The sequence below is a fragment of the Panthera leo genome, chromosome A2, assembly GCF_018350215.1.
Source record: "Panthera leo isolate Ple1 chromosome A2, P.leo_Ple1_pat1.1, whole genome shotgun sequence".
Classification (NCBI taxonomy): Eukaryota; Metazoa; Chordata; class Mammalia; order Carnivora; family Felidae; genus Panthera; species Panthera leo.
The window spans coordinates 138,115,010-138,134,668 of record NC_056680.1 but is presented as its reverse complement, the minus strand read 5'-3'; the positions used below and the strand labels follow the sequence as shown (position 1 = coordinate 138,134,668).

The 19,659-nt window shown below is 38.2% G+C and overlaps 1 protein-coding gene across 4 annotated transcripts in view; it reads right to left on the bottom strand.

Annotated features, from left to right (window-relative positions):
* The window catches only part of PTPRZ1 (protein tyrosine phosphatase receptor type Z1), a 184,135-nt gene that overhangs the window by 87,578 nt on the left and 76,898 nt on the right, over positions 1 to 19,659 (bottom strand). For all 4 annotated transcript variants that reach the window (XM_042923142.1, XM_042923149.1, XM_042923159.1 and 1 more), the window contains exons 3-4: positions 4,413 to 4,592; positions 1,979 to 2,130 (exon numbers count right to left, since the gene is read on the bottom strand). In XM_042923142.1, coding sequence (XP_042779076.1) covers positions 1,979 to 2,130; positions 4,413 to 4,592 — 332 coding nt within the window. The remainder of the gene's footprint in view (positions 1 to 1,978; positions 2,131 to 4,412; positions 4,593 to 19,659) is intronic.

Genomic DNA, 19,659 nt, shown 5'->3' with positions numbered 1-19,659 from the left:
TCTGCCCCTCCCCTGCTCCTGTGCATGCTCTCTCTCTCCTCTGTCTCTCTCTCTTTCTCTCTCTCAAGACAAGTAAACATTAAAAAAAAATAAAAATAAATTTAAAAAAAAGACGAGAGAGGGAGACCAGTTGGGAACATTTAATAATCCAACTAATAGACAAAGGTGGTTGAGCTCTTTTCTGCCCTCCCACATCACGCAGGGGCAGAATCGAGAAGACTTCATGGTTGGATGCAGGAGACCAGGAAAAAAAGACCAAGTCAAGGATGCTCCTGGGTTTCCCTGCTTGCACAATTACACGGAGAGAGTTTTAAAAAGGCAAGCAACAAACAAACAAGCCATCAGAGAGGGAACTCAAGGGCTTTCTAAATAAGGAAAATACTTGAAGCTTAGTGCACAGACTCTATATCATTTATTTTGCTATTTCGGGGCTTTTGTTGCTGTTAGGGTCTTTCTTGATTTTCCACTTTGCTCTAAATAGTGTTGTGACAGGGCTAAACTCTCCAAATTGAGAATGTTATGTGTTTAATAAATTGGCTTTCATTTCTTCCACAAACCAAATTTGATAAATGTGCTCTTCCTTAAGGATATTTAATATACTTTGAAAAACACAAATTTATAAGCTATGAATTAGAATATGATTATCCATAGCAAGATATTTTTAGTCCTTTAAAAGATAACTCACTCATCTTATTTTTATTATCAATAACTATTTTGACTATAAAAGTAATATAGTTCTGTTATAAGTAATTTTAAAAATATGGGAATTTTAAAGGAGAAAAGCAAGGTACTTATTATGCCATCACCCATGGAAAACCCCTGCTCGTGTCTCCTTGGTTTCCCTCAGTTATTTTTATAGCAGTAATAATTCCTTCTCTTATTTAATCTTCATAATAACTTCATAAGGCAGGTGTTACTACTCTTATATCAGATTTGGAGGGGAGACATGGAAGCTTAGGTAAATTAAATATTTGTATAACGTCGTGTCTATAACTCATATCTAAATGGTGAAGTCAGTATTCAAACCTAGTCCATCTGATTCAGACTCTGGGCCCTCAGTCACTATTAAGTTAGTTTTCATGTTTTACAAAATCGAGTAATAATACTGCATATACTATTTTATATTTTGCTTTTAAAAAGCATTAAAAAAGGAAAACCCATTAATATCTTATGATGAACCTTTTTTGTGTGTAAATAAATCATTCAAACACATGGTTTTACAAGATCTGTAATACTCCATCATAATGTATTTAATCATTTCCTTTCAACTTTTTATTATTGTAAATAAACCTTTGCACATACATTTTTGAGCATGTCTTTATTTTTTAGACTAAACTGTTAAAGGGGAAATGGTAGGTATTGGGATTGAAACATTTAAAGTTCCAGATACAGGGGCGCCTGGCTGGCTCAGTCAGTAGACTGTGCAGCTCTTGACCTTGGGGTTGTGAGTTCAAGCCCCACACTGGGCGTAGAGATTGCTTAAATAAATAAACTTAAAAATAAAACCTTTCAAAGTTCTGGATAAAAAGAAGCAAACTGCTTCCCAGTCTACCAATTTATACTCTCTCCAGACATGTATGGAAGTGTTTATTTTACTGCATACTCATTATTTATTATATTTATGTTTCCAATTTTAAAACTGAAAATGTTCTCACTCTATTTTACGTTTCTTTGCTTCTCCAGTAAATTGACAAAATTTGCCCCTTTTTTCCTCCTGAGTTGTGGAAGGAAATTTGTTTATTTGTTTACACATCAACGTTTGTTGGTCGTCCTAGTGTGGCACTCTGGGTTGACAGAAAGTGGAAAATCAAACGTGAGTGTGACGGAGCTTAGTCCAGTGAGGAAGGCAGATATTAACCAAGTAAAATACAACTGTATAAATTATAAAATCTGACTGTAACTTAATCAAATTATATGCTAACTGAAATCTCAATGATTTCGGAAAACGAACTAGGAACCAGTGGAACCAGTGACTTACCTCAAGTGGAAATTTTTGTCCTTCTAAACTATGCTCCGATCCATCAGAAGACATATTGCATTTTCCCCAGTGAAAAGTTATCTTGCTTGCTTTGAACACCATTTCGGAAACTCCTCCACTGAGCCAGTAGTCATTAGTGAGATTAATTTCCACTTAAAAAAAAAAAAAAAAGCACACACATACACAAAATTGCACCTATGTTTCTGCAAATCAAAATTACAAACTTTAAATTTTTTCTATCAAACGTACATTAAGAGAATCATTTATTTGATAAATTAAAAACAATTCAGTCACCATTTGAAGCTGAACTTGTTACTCTGCAAAATACACTTGATGTATCTTATTGCCACAAATACAAACTAAAGCAAAGACCTTAACTACTGTATGGCTCTTATAGCAGAGACAGCCAGTCCCTCTGCCCTGTTCATTTGGTGTCCTGAGCTTGCCATTTCCCCAGGGGTCTGCTTTCCTAAGGCATTTTAGGGTAGTGAGGGGACAGAGCAAAGGGAGAAGGAACAGAGGAGTGGAGAAGAAAAGTCTTCTCTTGGGAGTGCCCCCCCCCCCCCACCTTCTCACTTTTAGCTCTTTCTACTCCTATCAGGCAGGTGTTTTTGTCCCATCTCCTTATCCCTGCAAGCAAGCATCATACCAGGTTTCATCAGGCTTCAGAATTCCTGTCCTCCACTGTGGCAAGGAAGGTGGGAAATCCATTCCCACTGAAGGGGTTTTAGCCATCTGATGTTGGAACCCCGAGTAGCAACTCAGAATCCTAAACTCTCCTATTTGAGTTCCACAGCAGATTATTGGAACTCTATTTTACAAATGGTCTGAAGACTAATGATTCTTTTGAGAGCTTTATGTAAGATTTTAATGTCTCTCAATCAGATTTAAATAGTCTTTGTTCCATGAGGCAGAAACCAATGTTTGCATTAGGGACCCAATCCAACATCTTGGCCAGCGAGCTAGAGATATAAACTTCCATTAATAATAGTAACAACAAGAAGAATAGTATCAATAATGCTCAACATTTATGTATCACTTACAATGTGCTATGCATTACACTGAGTACTTTACGTGTGTTAAACATTTGATTTTTACACAACCTCACACAATGAAGGAAGGAAATATCATTATAAGGAAATTGAATCACAGACAGTTCAAATAACTTGCTAAAGGTTCCACACTTAAAGGTTCCACTTTAAAGAGCCAGTAGTGAACCTAAAAAGCGTGGCTCTAAAGATCAAGTGCTTGACCACACTTCACTAAGAAAAATAAAGCAGGGGTGCCTGGCTGGCTCAGTCAGTAGAACATTGTAACTCTTGGCTTCAGGGTTGTGAATTTGAGCCCTACATGGGGTGTACAGAGAACTTAAAAATAAAGTATTAAAAAAAAGAAAGAAAGCAGAGGCTACATGCTTTATTTCTTTGTAACATTCTTCAAACCTAGTAATGAAAATGTTGAGATTTGGGATAATATGCTTTTGTGTATTTAATTAATATCTTATATAATAATTTTATTAAAAACTTATTAATTAAGATATACCTACTGAATGCTTATTATATATCAGGAACTGATACAGTAAAATTCTTACCCTCATGGGACTTAAAATTAAATTACTACATTCAAATTACCAAAATATCAAGAATACAGAAAAAATTCACTAATGATAAAACCATCCCAACATAGCTACTATTATAATTTACAATATTTTTTTCTTATGACTATGTTTGTTTTTATATAATTTCCTGATATACATACAATTTTGTTTAAAATATAATTAGCAGAAAAGGAAGGCTATTTACTTTGAAAACTATTAGTTTGTCTCTCTATTGTTTACTGGAATTTTTCATGGTATTATATTTTGCATGTTTAGAAAAAAGGACAGTAAAAAAGCATTTAGAGAGTGCTTCCTAAAGATAGTATATAACTTTAAACTTTCTACCTAGAAGCACTAGTAATTTCTTTTCTTAAAATTCAATTATAGTTGATTGCTTTTTTGTATCCCAATATTCAATGTAGCATGAAGCTAAGCAGACAAGAGCAAATAGAGTGTCCAAGAAAAGGAAATTCTGATTAACTAAGTAATTAACCAGCGATGGAGTTATAAAATTACATCAGTTATATATTGCATTATCTTTATCATTTCTTCTGGTGGAGGCATCAATTCTCTTTCTATTATTGGAGAACATGATGTGATGACTTTGGTCATTTTATTTTTTGTACACATTTTCAAAATGTTATCTAAACTTCCAATTTACTGTGTTCTATTTGGTTTCTTCTGCCTATAGTTTCTGTGCATTTACAGTACATTATACTTTATACAAAGAAGATGAAATGAAATAAAATGAAAATGAAAATAAAATGAAACTGACATAAACATACTCTAAGCCCAATAAACATATTAAAGTCACAAACAAAATGCAAACAATTTTACCTGTTTTCCCAGTGTTATGAATGAATGTGTTTTCCAAGGATGTTTTATCCCAACCCTGGAATTTAAGTTTTTTAAGATTCACATTGACTTGGGTAAGATCTTCATCAATATTGATAGGAGACTGTTTGGGGCTACTACATGTTGGATATTTCTTTCCCCAGTTTTTTTGATTCAGGGCTCCTAGGGAAGTGAAAGGGTAAGAAATTAGTTTCTTAAATTACTATGCAAAATTTAAATTTTATATTATAAAGTAATTAATACATTACATAAAAATAGAAACAATAGTAGAAAAAACTGGAATATCTTTGAGTCACTGCATACAACAATTATGCCCAGGTGTGGATTCTGGGCTTTCCTATAGCACACTATGAAAAGAGGCCTATACAATAGCCACATCGAGTTCAGTGTTCAACAATGGCTTTGCTTAGCCATCATACTCGCCCAAATCAACAGAAAGCCTAACTGCCATGTCAGGTAGTCAATCTGAGCCCAGGTTCCAGGTTGAAAGGTGTCCAGATGACAGGTGCTAAATTCTTGACTTCCTCAGCACTCTCCATGGGGGTAGTTCTCTTTAGACCTACTGTCTGTCACTCCTGCCACTGAATGATCTCGTTTAATTTTCATCTGCTCAAGGTCTGATGTATAAAAACATAATCACATGCTTTCCTTGAAATATCTCCTCTCTGTCACTTTTTTGGGGGGGTCATAAAGCTTAGTAAGTTGTATTGCTTAACAACGAGAAACAGAAAACAGGCTTTCTATAAAGATTTCGCCTACACTGAAGTGAATTTCCAGCTGTTCCACGGAGTGAACAGTCCTCTAAAGCAAAACTGCCCTGGGCTGCCTTTATTTCACCCCTACCTGAAACCATGAACCATCTCTCGTAACCTTATTCCTCTGGACATTACCTTCGCTACAGCCCAAGCAGCACCAAGAACGGGTATGTTTTATTTTAAAATCATCAACTTTTCTCTCTACATTTCTGCAGCTAGCCCAAGAGCAGGGTGGAAGCACCATTTTCAGCTTCTCTCCTTTCAAATGCGTCACTGTCAGAAAACGAGTATGGGGGAAAGGGCGCCTGGGTGACTCAGCAGGTTGAGCATCCGGCTTTGGATTTTGGCTCTGGTCATGGGTCACGATCTAGCTAGCCGCTAGGTTCCTGAGATTGAGCCCCACATTGGGCTCTGTGCTGACAGTGCGGAGCCTGCTTGGAACTCTTGCTCTCCCTCCCTCTCTCTCTCTCTCTCTCTCTCTGCCTGTCATACCTGCTCACACACTCTCTCTCAAAATAAATAAAAAAATAAATTTTAAAAAAGAAAAAAGAAAATAAGTATGGGTAAAGTCAAGATTTTACGTGGTTAATGTTTAGGGAAACTATACATAAACATACCCTCCATATGCCCTCGTCTACTCCATCTTGTTTTTTTGATAAAGGCATCAGAGAAGATTTTGACTTCCATGCAAAGCTCTCATAATGTGACAAAATGAACTTTGCATAATTTAGCCCCAGAAAGAAATAATCACTAGTCGTACCGTGCAATGGCCTATATAGCCAGGAAAAATTAGGTGATTCATCTCCTAGCGAGGCATCTACCAAAATCAATAGGTGCTGAGAACTTAACTTTATTTTAAAATCTAGCTCTATTCCTAGAGAGTGCTGGAATACAATATGCTTTAAACATGCACAGTGATGCATATTGTGGCTTCCAGGAATAGCTTTAATGATTTGAGTAATGATATGTTAATTTCACTGTAAAAAACAGGGACATGGGGAAAAGAAACTGCCTGTTTTACTAACGTCACTGTAAGAGAAGCAGAGAAACTGCCACATGAATCAGTAAGACCCTCTGTACTGCTTAAATTTTTTAATGCACTCCAATAAATTTCAAGCACCCTCAGGAAGAGTCTCATGATTGTGGTGCAGCAAACATAAAATTTTAAGTGGCTAGTAACACTGCGTTTGATTAATAAACCTGCTATTTCCCACATCATATAGTGACCATCTCTATGTGGACTCTAATTTGGCATATCCACCACTAAACACTTGACTTCTGCCCAGAAACAAACTCTTCCTACGACCTCTGCCATCCCCTGAACATAAAAGTCATCCTCGTGGCTCGGTTTCCTCCTCACCAAGCCCTTTCGGGTCGACCTTCAAATTATATCCTCTATCAGACGGTTGCTCTTCTCCACTGTTACCACCCTAGCCTGAGCCACGGTCCCCGTGAGCCTGTCTGTGTCTTGCTATTTCACAAGCACCATTGCCATCACCTAGGAGATTGTTAGGGAGACTCAGGCCTCCACCATAACGTTGCTAAGTCAGAGTCTAATTTTAACGGGATCCCCAGGAGATTCATATACACATTAAATTTTGTGAGGCAATGGCTTAGATATATCTCTAGTGCCTTCTCACCAGTCTCCAGCTTCTTCTTTTGCCCCCCATCCACAAGGCCATTCTCCACTTTCGTTGTAGGCAGAATTCTGAGATGTCCCCCCAGATTCCCACACGCTGCTCTATATGCCCCTCATAATCTCTTCCACTCAAAGGTGGGCAGGCTGTGAATACAATGGAATAGTCATTCCCTTGATTAGGTTACATTATATGATGAAGGTGACGGGGAGTCCCTGCTGTGATAGAAGGTCCTGTCATAGCAAATTGGAGACCGAGAGAAAGATTCAGAGTGTGAGAGGTTCTCCTGGCTTTGAAGAAGTACGCTTCTTCAAAGGTTGGAAGAGGGGTACAAATAACTAGGATCCGACAGCGCCCCCAGGCTGACAGCCAGCAAAAACAGACACCAAATGCTAGTCACGAAAAGACAAATACTGTGCGATTCCATTTACATGAGGTAGCTAAAATAACCAAATTCATGGAGAGAGAAAGTAGAACGCTGGTTACCAGGAGATGGGGAGAGGGGAAAGGGGAAGCTATTTACTGGGTACAGAATTTCAGATTTGCAAGATGAAAAAGTTCTGGGGAGCTATTTTACAACAGTATGAGTATACTTAACACTACTGAACTGCACACTTAAAAATGTTAGGATGGAAAATTTTGTGTTATGAGTTTTGTTTTGTTTTTGTTTGTTTGGTTGGTTTTTTTTTACCACAGCAGAAAAAGTGGTTAAGAGGGCAAAAACAAATAAACAAACAAAAACGGGGACCTGGACCTCAATCTCACAACAAGGAAGTGAATTCTGCCAATAGCCTGCATACGGCTTCAGGTGAGAACATAGTCCAGCATCTTGGTTTTACACTTATGAGACCCCGGGCAGAGAACCCAGTTAAGTAGTCCCTCTCTGATCCTGACCCACGGAAGCTGCGAGATAACAAATATGTGTTTAGAGGCCACTCAATCTGCAGTAATTTGTTACACAGCATAAGAAAACGAATACAATCAGTAACTAAAGCAACCCTTTAAAATATATATCAAGGGGCCCCTGGGTGGGACAGTCAACTGTCTCCGACTCTTGATTTTGGCTCAGGTCGTGATCTCACGGTTTGTGAGTTAGTGTCCTTCTTGGGTTCTGTGGTGATAGCATAGAGCCTGGTTAGGATTTTCTCTTCCTCGCTCTTTGCCCCTCCCTCGCTCTCTCTATTTTTCTCTCAAAAATAAATAAGCATTAAAAAAATATATGCATATACATATCAAATTGTGTGTCACTTCCTGATTTGGGTCTCCCCAATCCCTTTTCATCCCACTCAAAAGAAAATATAAGCTCTTTACCATGGCGTAGAAATCCCATATAATACCATCACTCCCATCTCCTTTCCTACCCCTCCACATTAATCACTCTACTCCAGTCACACAGGTTCCCTGGAGCGAGGGAAGCCTCAGGGCTTGACACTTGCTGCCACCCTTCCTGGACTGCTCTGCCCCCGAAGTCTGCATGGCTTACTCTCTCACTCTCCTGCTTCTATCGGGTCTCTGCTCAAATGCATCTCCTTGGAGAGGCTTTCAGTGAACCTCCTGCATGAAAAACATATCCCTCCCTTGGTCATTCTCAATCCCCTCTCCTCACGTCATTTTTGTTCTCCTAAGATATTAGGTTTATTTATTTGTTTCCACACCCCAGAAGCTAGAAAAAAACCTGGCACATAGTATGTGTTCAATAAACACTGGCTTAATGACTAAATCAGACAAATAAAAAAATGATTGTTTTTTTGTTTGTTTTATGAGTTTAAAATCTCAAAGAGATCTAACATAAAATGGCAATAGAAAAAAGGAAACATTTCTAAAATGAGCCATAGGTCATATTTGACTGTTTGTTATATGACAATTTTGTTGAGTAGTCCCTACCAAACTTCTGCTGACAGATATCAGGAAGACCTGATGTCCAACTTGTAGATTTGGACACTTTGTAGCACAATGATCCTAAGTGACTGGATTACGTTTGAAGTGTATCAAATGATTATACTGAGTGTGGATCCAGTTTAAAACACCAACTAGATCATGGTGCCAAGAAGAGCATATGTCCAAGAAGCCTCCCGAATTTTTGTAATTAAAAGACCAAAAAAGGGGCACTAGGATGGCTGTCGGTTAAGCATCTGACTTCGGCCCAGGTCATGATCCCACGCTTTGTGGGTTCGAGTCCCGTGTCGGGCTCTGTGCTGACAGCTCAGAACCTGGAGCCTGCTTCGGATTCTGTGTCTCCCTCTCCCTCTGCCCCTCCCCTGCTTGCACTCTGTCTCTCTGTCTCCAAAAAATAAACATTAAAAAATATATATATTTTTAAAGACCAAAAAAAAAAAAAAAAAAAAAGCCCATAAAAAGAACTTGAGGTTCTTCTTGAAAAGGACTCTGGAAACAAGGTTGTTTCAAATCATCATAAGTAGAAAGCCAAAGGAAGTAAACTAATAAAGTGTTGAAATTGTGCACAAGAACGAAACATAGATCAAGAAGCATTAAATAGAGTTTACTTGTCTTTACTAATGAAATATTAGATTAATCTTATGCTTAACTACTATTTTTTAAATTCCCAAATTAATATTTTTAATGTTGAATTGGAAACCTCAGTGGTTAAAGCCAGGATGATGTGCCTGAGAAAGCAGGTGTACAGAATTCATTAGAACTATACTGTATCCACCTGAGTGTGATTAGAGACTGTCATGAAGGAAGAAATTAGGACTCACTGTGGTTGCAACAGAAGATTATCAGGGCAATTCACCCATAAGGAGGACAGCAGAGTACTAAATGTCAACTTTAGAAAATTAAAATAAATTATTCATTCACATAGTCATCCATTCTTTCATGCACATATTGATTCATCCGAATTAGTACCATTCCTATAAATTTCCTGTGCTTTCCTCTATGGGAGCACTTACCAGACTATATTTTGTTCGTTAATTTATCTATTTCATCTATATCTTATTGCCAAACTTTGAGTCTGGCACATAGTAGAAACAAATTAAATGCTTGTGATACAGTCTTTGTGCACCAAATAAATGTATTCAATACTTACATTCTGTGCACTCTCTATTCTAAACAGAATGAAAAGCAATTCTAGCCTCTGTGGGAGATATGCATGAGTTCAAGTTTGTTTGCTTGTCTATTTATTCTTGCATTCCAGAAGGTTGGGGCGTGTGTTAACTACAAAGTAGACAAATGTCTAAAGGAGTAGATGGGATGGAAATAAATGGGAGGTCAAAAGCACACAATGGAGGTCTTGAGGGAAGGGGAGGATCTTGACAGGCAGAGGGAACCAAGAGCAAACCATGGTGGCAGAACAGTTTAGGCAGGGCTCAGAGAGAAGTGAGCAATCTAGCTTGGTCCAATAAGCAAGAGTGGATATCAAGCAATTCTAGAAGGAGATGAAAAGACAGACCCATCAAATGTCGCTGGTTAGGCCAATGGGAGGCAGGAGGCTTTGGAAGAGTAAGAAACTCACAGCTGCCTTATCAGAGAGATTAAACTGGCAGGTATGCAGGATAAGAAGGAACAGGCTACTTAATTTGGGGCAGTTTCAAAGGCATCTTCTTTTTGTCTTCATTTGATTTTTATAGGATCCCTGTGCAATGGACTGAATGCCCCAAAATTCATATTAAAAATTATAATCCCTAGTGTGATGGTATTCAGAGGCGGAGTCTTTGGAAGGTGATCAGATCATAAAGACAGAGCCCTTGTGAATGGGGTTAGTGCTTTTAGGAAAGAGATCCCAGAGAGATCTCTCGACTTTTCTGCCCTGTGAGGTTACAGTAGAAAGATAGTGATCTAAGGAAGCAGCCCTCAGTATTGCCTTGATCTTGGACTTCTAGCCTCCAGAATTGTGCAAATTAAATTTCCTTTGTTTGTAAGCTACCAGTCTAGGGTATTTTGTTATAGCCGCCTGAGCTCTAAAACACCTTGTACTTATCTGAACTACGATAAGTCTGCCTCTTACTCATATTGTAATTTCAGTATCTTTCTGAAAACTTGGCACTTAAGAATTACATGAAATTTTCCTGAATGAATATGTACCTCAATAAGATGTATAGCTATTCACCCTTCAATGTCCTTGTACTGTACATCTTGACCAATAGAAATAGAATTCTAAATAGAAACACATTTTTAAATAGATTCTGTATAGGGAAATATTTCACCAGTATCTAACTTAGGATTCTCTCTCTCTCTCTCTCTCTCTCTCTCTCTCTCTCTGCCCCTCCTCTGCTCTCTCTCTCTTTCAAAATAAGTAAACTTTAAAAAAACATTAATAAGAGCAAATATAAAGGTAATATTGAAGTGTGGACTGCAGTGATGATTGTAGTGTCTATTATTAATTGCCTCGAATTAACTCCATTCAAAATTCTACACCCTGTAAGTCAGAGCTTTATTTTTTTTTTTAATTTTTAGTTTTAATGATTTTTGAGAGAGAGAGAGAGAGAGAGAGAGACAGAGAGACAGACGGAGAGTGCAGGCAGGGGAGGGGCAGAGAGAGAGGAAGACACAGAATCTGAAGCAGGCTCCAGGCTCTGAGCTGTCAGTGCAGAGCCCAACTCAGGGCTCTAACCCACGAACTGCGAGATCATGACCTGAGCTGAAGTCAGACGCTTAACTGACTGAGCCACCCAGGCACCCCATTCAGTATTATTTTTCAATGAAAATTTAGCATTAGAATTTAGAACTCCAGCAAAATGGAAAGATGGTATGTTTAAGTAGACACTTTTCAGATGCTCAAGTCATCTGCTTGAGAAAGGGGGCTTTCTCAAAGACAAGAAACTAAAACCTAAAAGTGCTGAATAACAATCATTAAGTGATTTTATGTCACATCAGTAAAAGTCATCACGTAAAGTGACTGAAAGCAAAGGAAGAAGGATGTCTGACTAACTTCCAATGGAAGAAACAAGAATGAGGATGAATTTACATGCACAAATCAGCATGCTTGTTTCTGTTTCTGGCCAAACAGGTTTTTTGGAGCTAGTAGGAGCAAAGCAGTTGTCGAATATAGATAATGGGTACTATTATAACTGGACTGAAAGCCGATCAAATGCAGGCAGTTCCAGAATGAGAAGCTGTTTAGTCAAGATCACATTTTCCTTTATCATCTGTTCTAATGGGACCCTCACATCAGGACAGCAGAAAATCTTGACAAGCCTGGCCGATATATCCCATTAAGACATGTCAAGGGAAGGTAGTTACCAATTTATGTAGAAAAATGCTAGCACATATGTTCCGTGAGCATTATGATATTTAAGAAAAGAGACCCAGGGGCACCTGGCTGGCTCAGTTGGTTAAGCTGACAGTGCAGAGCCTGCTTAAGATTCTCTCCCTCCCCCTGCCCCTTGCTCTCTCTCTCTTTCAAAAAGAAAAAAAAAAAAAGAAAGAAAAAGTCCCATAAATATAGAGAAGAAACTAGTAGTTGTTAGAAGGCGGGGGGGGGGGGGGGTGGATGGACACAAAGGAGTTAAAGGGAGTGGAAAAGCAGGCTTCCAGTTATGGATGAATAAGTCACAGGGATGAAAGGCATAGGGAATATAGTCAATGGTATTATAATAGTGTTGTATGGTGACAGATGGTAGCTTGTGTGAGCATAGCATAACATATATAGGTGGAAAAAAATTAACCGAAGTTCAACACAAATAGAGAAAGAGATCAGAAACTTACTTCAAAGTTCCTATTTAAAAATCTTAGGACCTTTTCAAGTTAGAAAAATCCAAAGTACACAAACAAAAAACCCCAGAAAACAACAACAGTAAAAACTACTGCTCTATAATGCAGCAAAAAATAAACTTAGGTTTTTGTAGACCACAGGAAAAAAATAAAAACATTAAATGAAAAGGTCTAAGGACACTGACATAGTAAAATACTACTGGTCTTAATGTAAGTAATCAAAACCTGATCATCTGTAGTGGGTATAAATGAAGTCATCAAGTGAAACAAGAGAATGATGCTCATTCTACATAATAGACTACATACATAATAGGTTAATAGGCTACAATTAACCACTGCTTTAATCAGAAAATGAAATAAATCCTATAAAGAAGTAAAGAAGAATTTCGTTTAAGGCAAGAAATTACAGGGGTACAAACTGATGCAATAAACTACTAAAAGCAGCATGTTGTTCCGAGAATTTAGGAATGTTTTAAAGGATTCTTATCTGGAAGTGATCAAAAGAGAAGGGCAAAGGATGACTTCCAAGATCCTGACTACAGCCTGCCTGGGTGGATAATGGTACCAGTCATACTGGTTGTGGGAATGGATGGAAAGAAAGACTTTGCATCTGATTTTGAACCTACAGACTTTGAGATGCCCATGGAAGTTCATTAGACAATAAAAATACAGGCCATTAAGATGTCTGGACTAGAGAGAGGTTAGAGGACGTCATCAAAGAAGTGTAATTTAATAGATGTGGATATATTTCAATTAAACTTGATAGAGAAGAAGAGGGTCAATGATAAGACACTGGAAAGCACTAACATAAGGAGCATGAGGGAAGAGGAAAGCACCAAAGGAAATTAAGAACGGCTGAATTACAAATTTAGGAGAAAATGGCATCATGAAAGTTATAAATCTCTCAATGAGAGATTATTCCAAAGTAGGGAGCATGCACAGCAGAGCCCAAAGGTCACGACTGAAGAGTACCCACTGGATTTGGTTATTTCTTAACAGCAAATCTCACCTTCCTAGAACAAAACAACTTCAGTGAAATGACAGCCCTGGAATTCAGACTACAGCAGGCACAAGAGTGAACTGGAGGTGACAAAGGAGAGTTAACAAAATGCTTTTTAAAAACTTGCTGTGAAAGAAAGAACAGCAATAGGGTAGCATCCAGAGGCAGATGCAAGGATGAGAAATGGATTTTGACACAGAAAGAGATTTATGCATGCAGAGAAAATTATTACAAGAGGGAGTTTGAAGTTAAGCGAGGTTCATGAACAAGGTCCACCCAAGGGAGGAAGATATAGGCCACGGATGGAGGATTATTAGCTCATGAGAGGAAAAAACAAAACAAAACATAAAAACATCGAAGAAATGTGGATTTGTATTTAAGTGTTTAGAAATGGGAAAATGAGAAATTTGATGGTTCATACCACAGAGCCTCAGCTGTAAAGCAAGATCACATAACGTGAAAGGAAAAGAGATTTGGGAGTTGAGCACACCATTCAGAGGCACCCCACACCTGCCACTTTATCTGTAATAGGAATAATAATCTCTCACTCTCAGACTGTGCAAAGTCAAGGAGCGAAAACACGTACACGGGCAGATATGTGAATCTTTTTATCCCCTACCCCTGTTTTCTTAGGAAAACTGGAGGGAGACAGGACCATCACCTGTGGGGTGAGGCAGGGAGGGGACTGAGCTTGAGGAAAATCGTATGAAATAGGAAAATTGACTGAAATAGCGGACAGGAAAGACTGACAGAAGGCACCCAGAGCTCTGCTGATGTGGGAGCCATGAGTCTGCAGAGGCACCTCTCAGAAGAGTGTCTCTGTGTGTTTTTGTTTTTGCAAGTTCTGTGGTCCTGATGGGACAAGCACAGAGGGTAGGGGGCTGCGGTCCTACAGCGGCTGACAGGACCACGAGTGGGTTGGAATTCTAAAAGGCTGGGGAACCAGAAGTTCAGCAAGAAAGCGCTGAAGCTCCGCCCCCCTGCCCCCCGCCAATCTCAGATCTGGTATGGGGAGATAAAGGTAGTTTTTTAAAAAAGCTATTAAACAGTTACCACAGCATCCTCCATCATCTTTAAGCTAGAAAATAAGAGCGATGGTGACAAACCCCAATATCGCAGTGTTTCTACTGCCATAGACTAGTATCAAATATTTAACTAATCAAAAGTGGAAAAATCCTCGTTGGAATTTAACAATCACCAGCAACCATGGAGAGTTCTTGTTACTGTTTTCTCTCCTGACAAGCCACCACTTCTGAAAGGAAGAAAAGGCTCAGGGTTTAGGTAACTCAGTGATTAATGTTATGACCTTTATATTTGCCTGATTCTCTCCAAATGAGTCCACTGTTTAATATTCAAGATTGAAACAGAAGGCAATGCAGGCTGATTAATTGCAGGACTTGTCTGTAGCATTTGTTGTTAACTGACTGACCTCAATGAAAAGCAGAGAAATGATCTGTGGATTGAGGAGAGACACACAGAGCAAGATTTCTTTTCTTTGTTGCTACTGTCTGGCTACTACTGATGAGATTGCAAATACAGAACCCAAAAAGGAGCCCTGGAAATTACTCCTGGATTTGGAATAAAAAATAAAAAACTCTTTTTGTAGAGTAGCTCTGAAAGTTGCCTTCGCCTCACTGTAAACTCCCCTGTGGTCATGAACTTTTCCTCTTCTGCAAAGGAAGCAAAGGAAAAAGCAGCACAATAGATAATGGTGGCTGCGTCGGTGGCAGGGACACTACTGTCATGACTGTGCCCAGTGCTCATTGTCCACATACTTATTATCGATACGGGGCATGGCCGTGGCTCTTTTTCCTACCTTTGGTGAAAGGACTAAGGATTCAGAGTTGAAGTCTGAGACACAGATATAACCTGATATTTTTCTATTTGTGATAGGGCTTTGGATCAATTTTCCTATAGTATGGTTTCATTGTTTTGGTAAGAGAACATGCTGCCTATAACACCAAAGATTCTGGCTTACTTCCTATATAAAATCATCATCTCCTCCTCTCTGTATGCACTTACCACAAAATACTCTCATAAACCAAATCTCCCAGATGTATGCTATTGGTCACGAGCAAGGACTAAGAAAGAGGCTGCGGGTAAATACCACAAATCCATTGCTCCCACCAGGAATTCTTTATTTCATATTATCTCCAGATCCCATCAAAAGTTGATTCCATTAAATACAGCTTTTATTTGTTCATTTGTTCACTCATTCATCAAATACTTATGGAGTGTTTAATGTTAGAACTTAAGTGGTAAAACAACTCAGACAAATAAAACAGTATCCATCATCAAGAACTCACGTTTTAGTTAGGACCCAAGACATATCAACTATTAATTCGAATATAATCTAATATGTACAAGAGAAGAAATAAGCATGGAATATTCCAGGGACACAAAAGAGTTTTACAGAATATAGATGGGAAAAAAGACAAAGAAAGAGTCCTGAATGACAAGATGCCTGAGACAAGTCTTGGACGATGGACAAGTATTTCAAATGAAAGGTGGGGAAGGAAGATAGGAAGAGAGAACAGCATGAGCACAGAAAAGAGAAAAAATGGGTGTTTGGGAAGAACAGTAGGAGGTTCTACTGACACATAAAATGCAAGGCGGAGAGAGAGGATATGGGTAAAAGTGAGCAGATGTTCAGGCTTTGAATGCCAGGACAAGGGGGCTGGACATCATCTGGTAGGCTATTGGAGGAATTTAAGTTGCAGGTGGCATGGTGTTACTTAAGTTTTATTAAAAGTCTGTTTGCCTTTTGCAAAAATTCCCTTTTCTCAGTCTTGCTACATTATATATGGGGCTTGAACTCACAAAGTGAGAGATCATGACCTGAGCTGACGTCGGCCACTTAACAGACTGAGCCACTCAGTTGGGTGCCCCTTAGCAATGATATTTAAATAAAAGAGTTTTTGAATATAAAAAATTCCAGTCCATGACAATTTATAAATCTGATAAAAAAAAAAGCTGGCAACTAGTTTACATTATGAGCAGATTTATTGCAATAGTCCATTCAACTAGCAAGTGCCCCTACTTCTTATGTATATATATATAAAGGCTCTTTTTTAGAAGGCTCTTCTTTAGAAAAGAAAGGCTTTAAACTAAGATAGTATGAGTCACTGCCAAGGGACTATCCATCCCAAATAAAGAAAAAATTGTTATGCAAGCCAAGTATTTTTGATTTTCAATAAATTGATTATTCAAGGTTTTATCCTTTATGCAAAATAAAGATATACTTGTATGGATTCAAATGAATCTTAACTTATGTCCAGCCCAGTGGAAGATTCCTTAACAGTCTTCTCAGTAATGACAGATTTAAGTAGACTCTCTTTTTGGATGGGCAGGTTCATAGCGCTGGGGCAAAGGACGTGAAGCAGGCCCAGAGAAGGGAGCCCCTTGAGAAGTTACAGAAATCCTAAGGAGGGTTTAGGATTTCCACAGGCAGTGGAATGTAAGGGAATGAAGAGGCGGGCTGGCTTTTGAGCCAGCATAACCTATATCTCTGAAAGGTTGGAAGGTCCCAGATGACATCTGTTTCAGACATTTTTTTACTAATTGATGCTGAGAGAAGGCCAGAATTAAGAGCAAGGTAAAAGTCATCAATGCACATGCAGAAGAGCCAATTCCTCTGTTTGCTCTGGTTTAGTTAATGCAATACCATATCTTCACATATGCCATTACCTAATAATAAATTACACCACATTTCTGAAATGTGTTCAAGAGGCGCCTGGATGGATCAGTCAGTTGAGCATGCGACTCTTGATTTCAGCTGAGGTCATGACCCAGGGTCATAGGTTTGAGCCCCACATTGGACTCCTCATTAAGCATGGAGCCTACTTGGGATTTTCTCCCTACCCTCTGCCCCCTCTCTCCTATTCCCAGATGCTCTCTTTCTCTTAAAAAAAAAATAATAATAAAATAAAATAAATAAATAAATAAATAAATATGTTCAAGATGGCCATATTAAAAAAGTTCTTCAAATAAATCAGTCTTTTTCACTGCCCAAAGACAAAACTTTTAAATTTTAGTAATACCAAAAAGTATTGCAAATGAAGTATTTTTTTTCTTCAGTGGTAGGTAGCAATGAGGTTATAATTATCTCAATTCCAAGAAGCCACTGATATCCCTTGTTTAAGAAATCTATCTGAAATTTTGAGTTTCAAAGAAGGTGACCCTATACCATATCTCTATAAAAATCAACAAACTGGCTTAGCATAAAATGTTTATTTTCAACTACTTCACTGTAATTTCATTTGGTAGAACTCTAGAACACCAAATGGAGAAAACTTTCAGATCTAAGATCTAATTCCATACAAATCATGCCTTTTTACTGAATCACTTGGATTCCATTATCTCCTAAATGAAAAATGTATTTTAGTGAATGAGTCTTCTGATAGCATGTTCAAGGAGCACACGTCTAGGACCTGGATGGATCACTGGAAAGTGAACGCTGGCCACAAGTACACTTCTAAATCCAAGTTTGACTGGCTGAACCTATGCTCTGGACCTGTAAGGGCTTGCTACTTATTGTCTTAGTTACTTTCTTTTCTAATACTTTAGGTCTGAAAACAAAAATATGAATTTTCCTTCAGTGAATCTAGGGTCTAGAAGAAGACATAGAGATAAACAAATCAATGCAATCCAATGAGAATTACAGGTAATCTAATAAAGACATGAAATATCAATTCCCTGCTTTCAAGTCTCAGCCAGATGGCCAGTCCCCTTGAGAAGAAGACAATGGGGTTTTCAATATCTAAGTGCAGCCCTCCTGTTTGGGCTTTTACTTTGCTTCTTCAGCTACATCTGGCATTGGGGGTCTTTACCATGTTCTGACAAGTCAGAGTCTCATAGTCTCTGGCCATAGCATGCCTATCATAGAGTCTCAGGATTGGGAAAAACCATCCTAGTTCAATTATCCAATGACTGCCTGAATCTTCTACAGACAATTAATAACCCTCTTAATAACAGGGTTTTCTGCCTCAGCTTAAATACCTCTGATGTTGGGGGTCTCTTTATCTCCCCCAGAATAGATTATTCCAATTTTAGATTTTTTGGATGTTAGAAAGTCATTTCCTTATCAAAATACATTCTTCTTCAAAAGTAGTTTTCTCCCAAAATTGTGTCTACTAGGAGGCCATACAAAATGTTTAGTTATTTTTCCACCGGATGGTCCTATAAATATATGAATAGTGACTAAGAGATGAATAGTTTCCTGAGCTTTATCCTTTTCATGAGAGTCACACATGCTTCACAAATATCAAGACTCTTTACTAATTCTTCCTAATACTCTCCAATTTATCTATATTCTTTGGTTTTTGTTTTTTTTTTTAATTTGTCTATATTCTACATAAAGCTTGGCAAATAGAACAGGCACACATTCTTTATGGAATGAAATACGGAAATACAGATGAGTTTTTTAAGCTATAAAAGGTAACGGAAACTGTATCATAACAATAACAATAGTAATTTACATTTGTATGGTGCTTTCTTTGGGAAATAGCACGGTATAAGATTGAAAGCACAGGTTCTGAAGTCAGACTTCATGGGTGAAAACGTTTCTTTACCATTCTGTTACTCAATATCACCCACTCAAAAATATGGACCATATTAGGATGAGCCTCATAAGATTTCTACGAGGCTTAAAGGAGCTAATACAGAGAAAACCACTGGCACGATGCCTGACACAAGGGGCTCTGCACTCTGTCCATTTTACATTCCACTCTTCCTCAATCACACCATTGTTTTTGTCTCAGTGCCTTTGCACTCACCATGCCCTTGCCTGAAACACTCATCTCCCTACTCTTCACTGGCTGGCTGCTTCTCTTTCTTCATATCTGAGCTGAGATAGCCCTCTGTTGGAAAGGCCCCCCTATTCTTGCTAAGCTCTTCTCTATCACATTATTGTGTTTATTCTTTTCATAATACTTCTCATACTCTGCAATTATCTTGCTTTCTTATTTTTCTTTCCCTAATCGAAGGTAATCAGAGCAGGGACCTTATCTTCTCTGTCATTGGTTATATCTACAGACACTAGCATTGAATGAATAAACTGATGAGTATCATCTACAATTATTATTGTTTTTGTATTTGTTAGCATTCATCATTTCTCTCAGTTCTCACGAGTACTCTGCAGTAGACAGATAAATGAATTTCCATTTTTA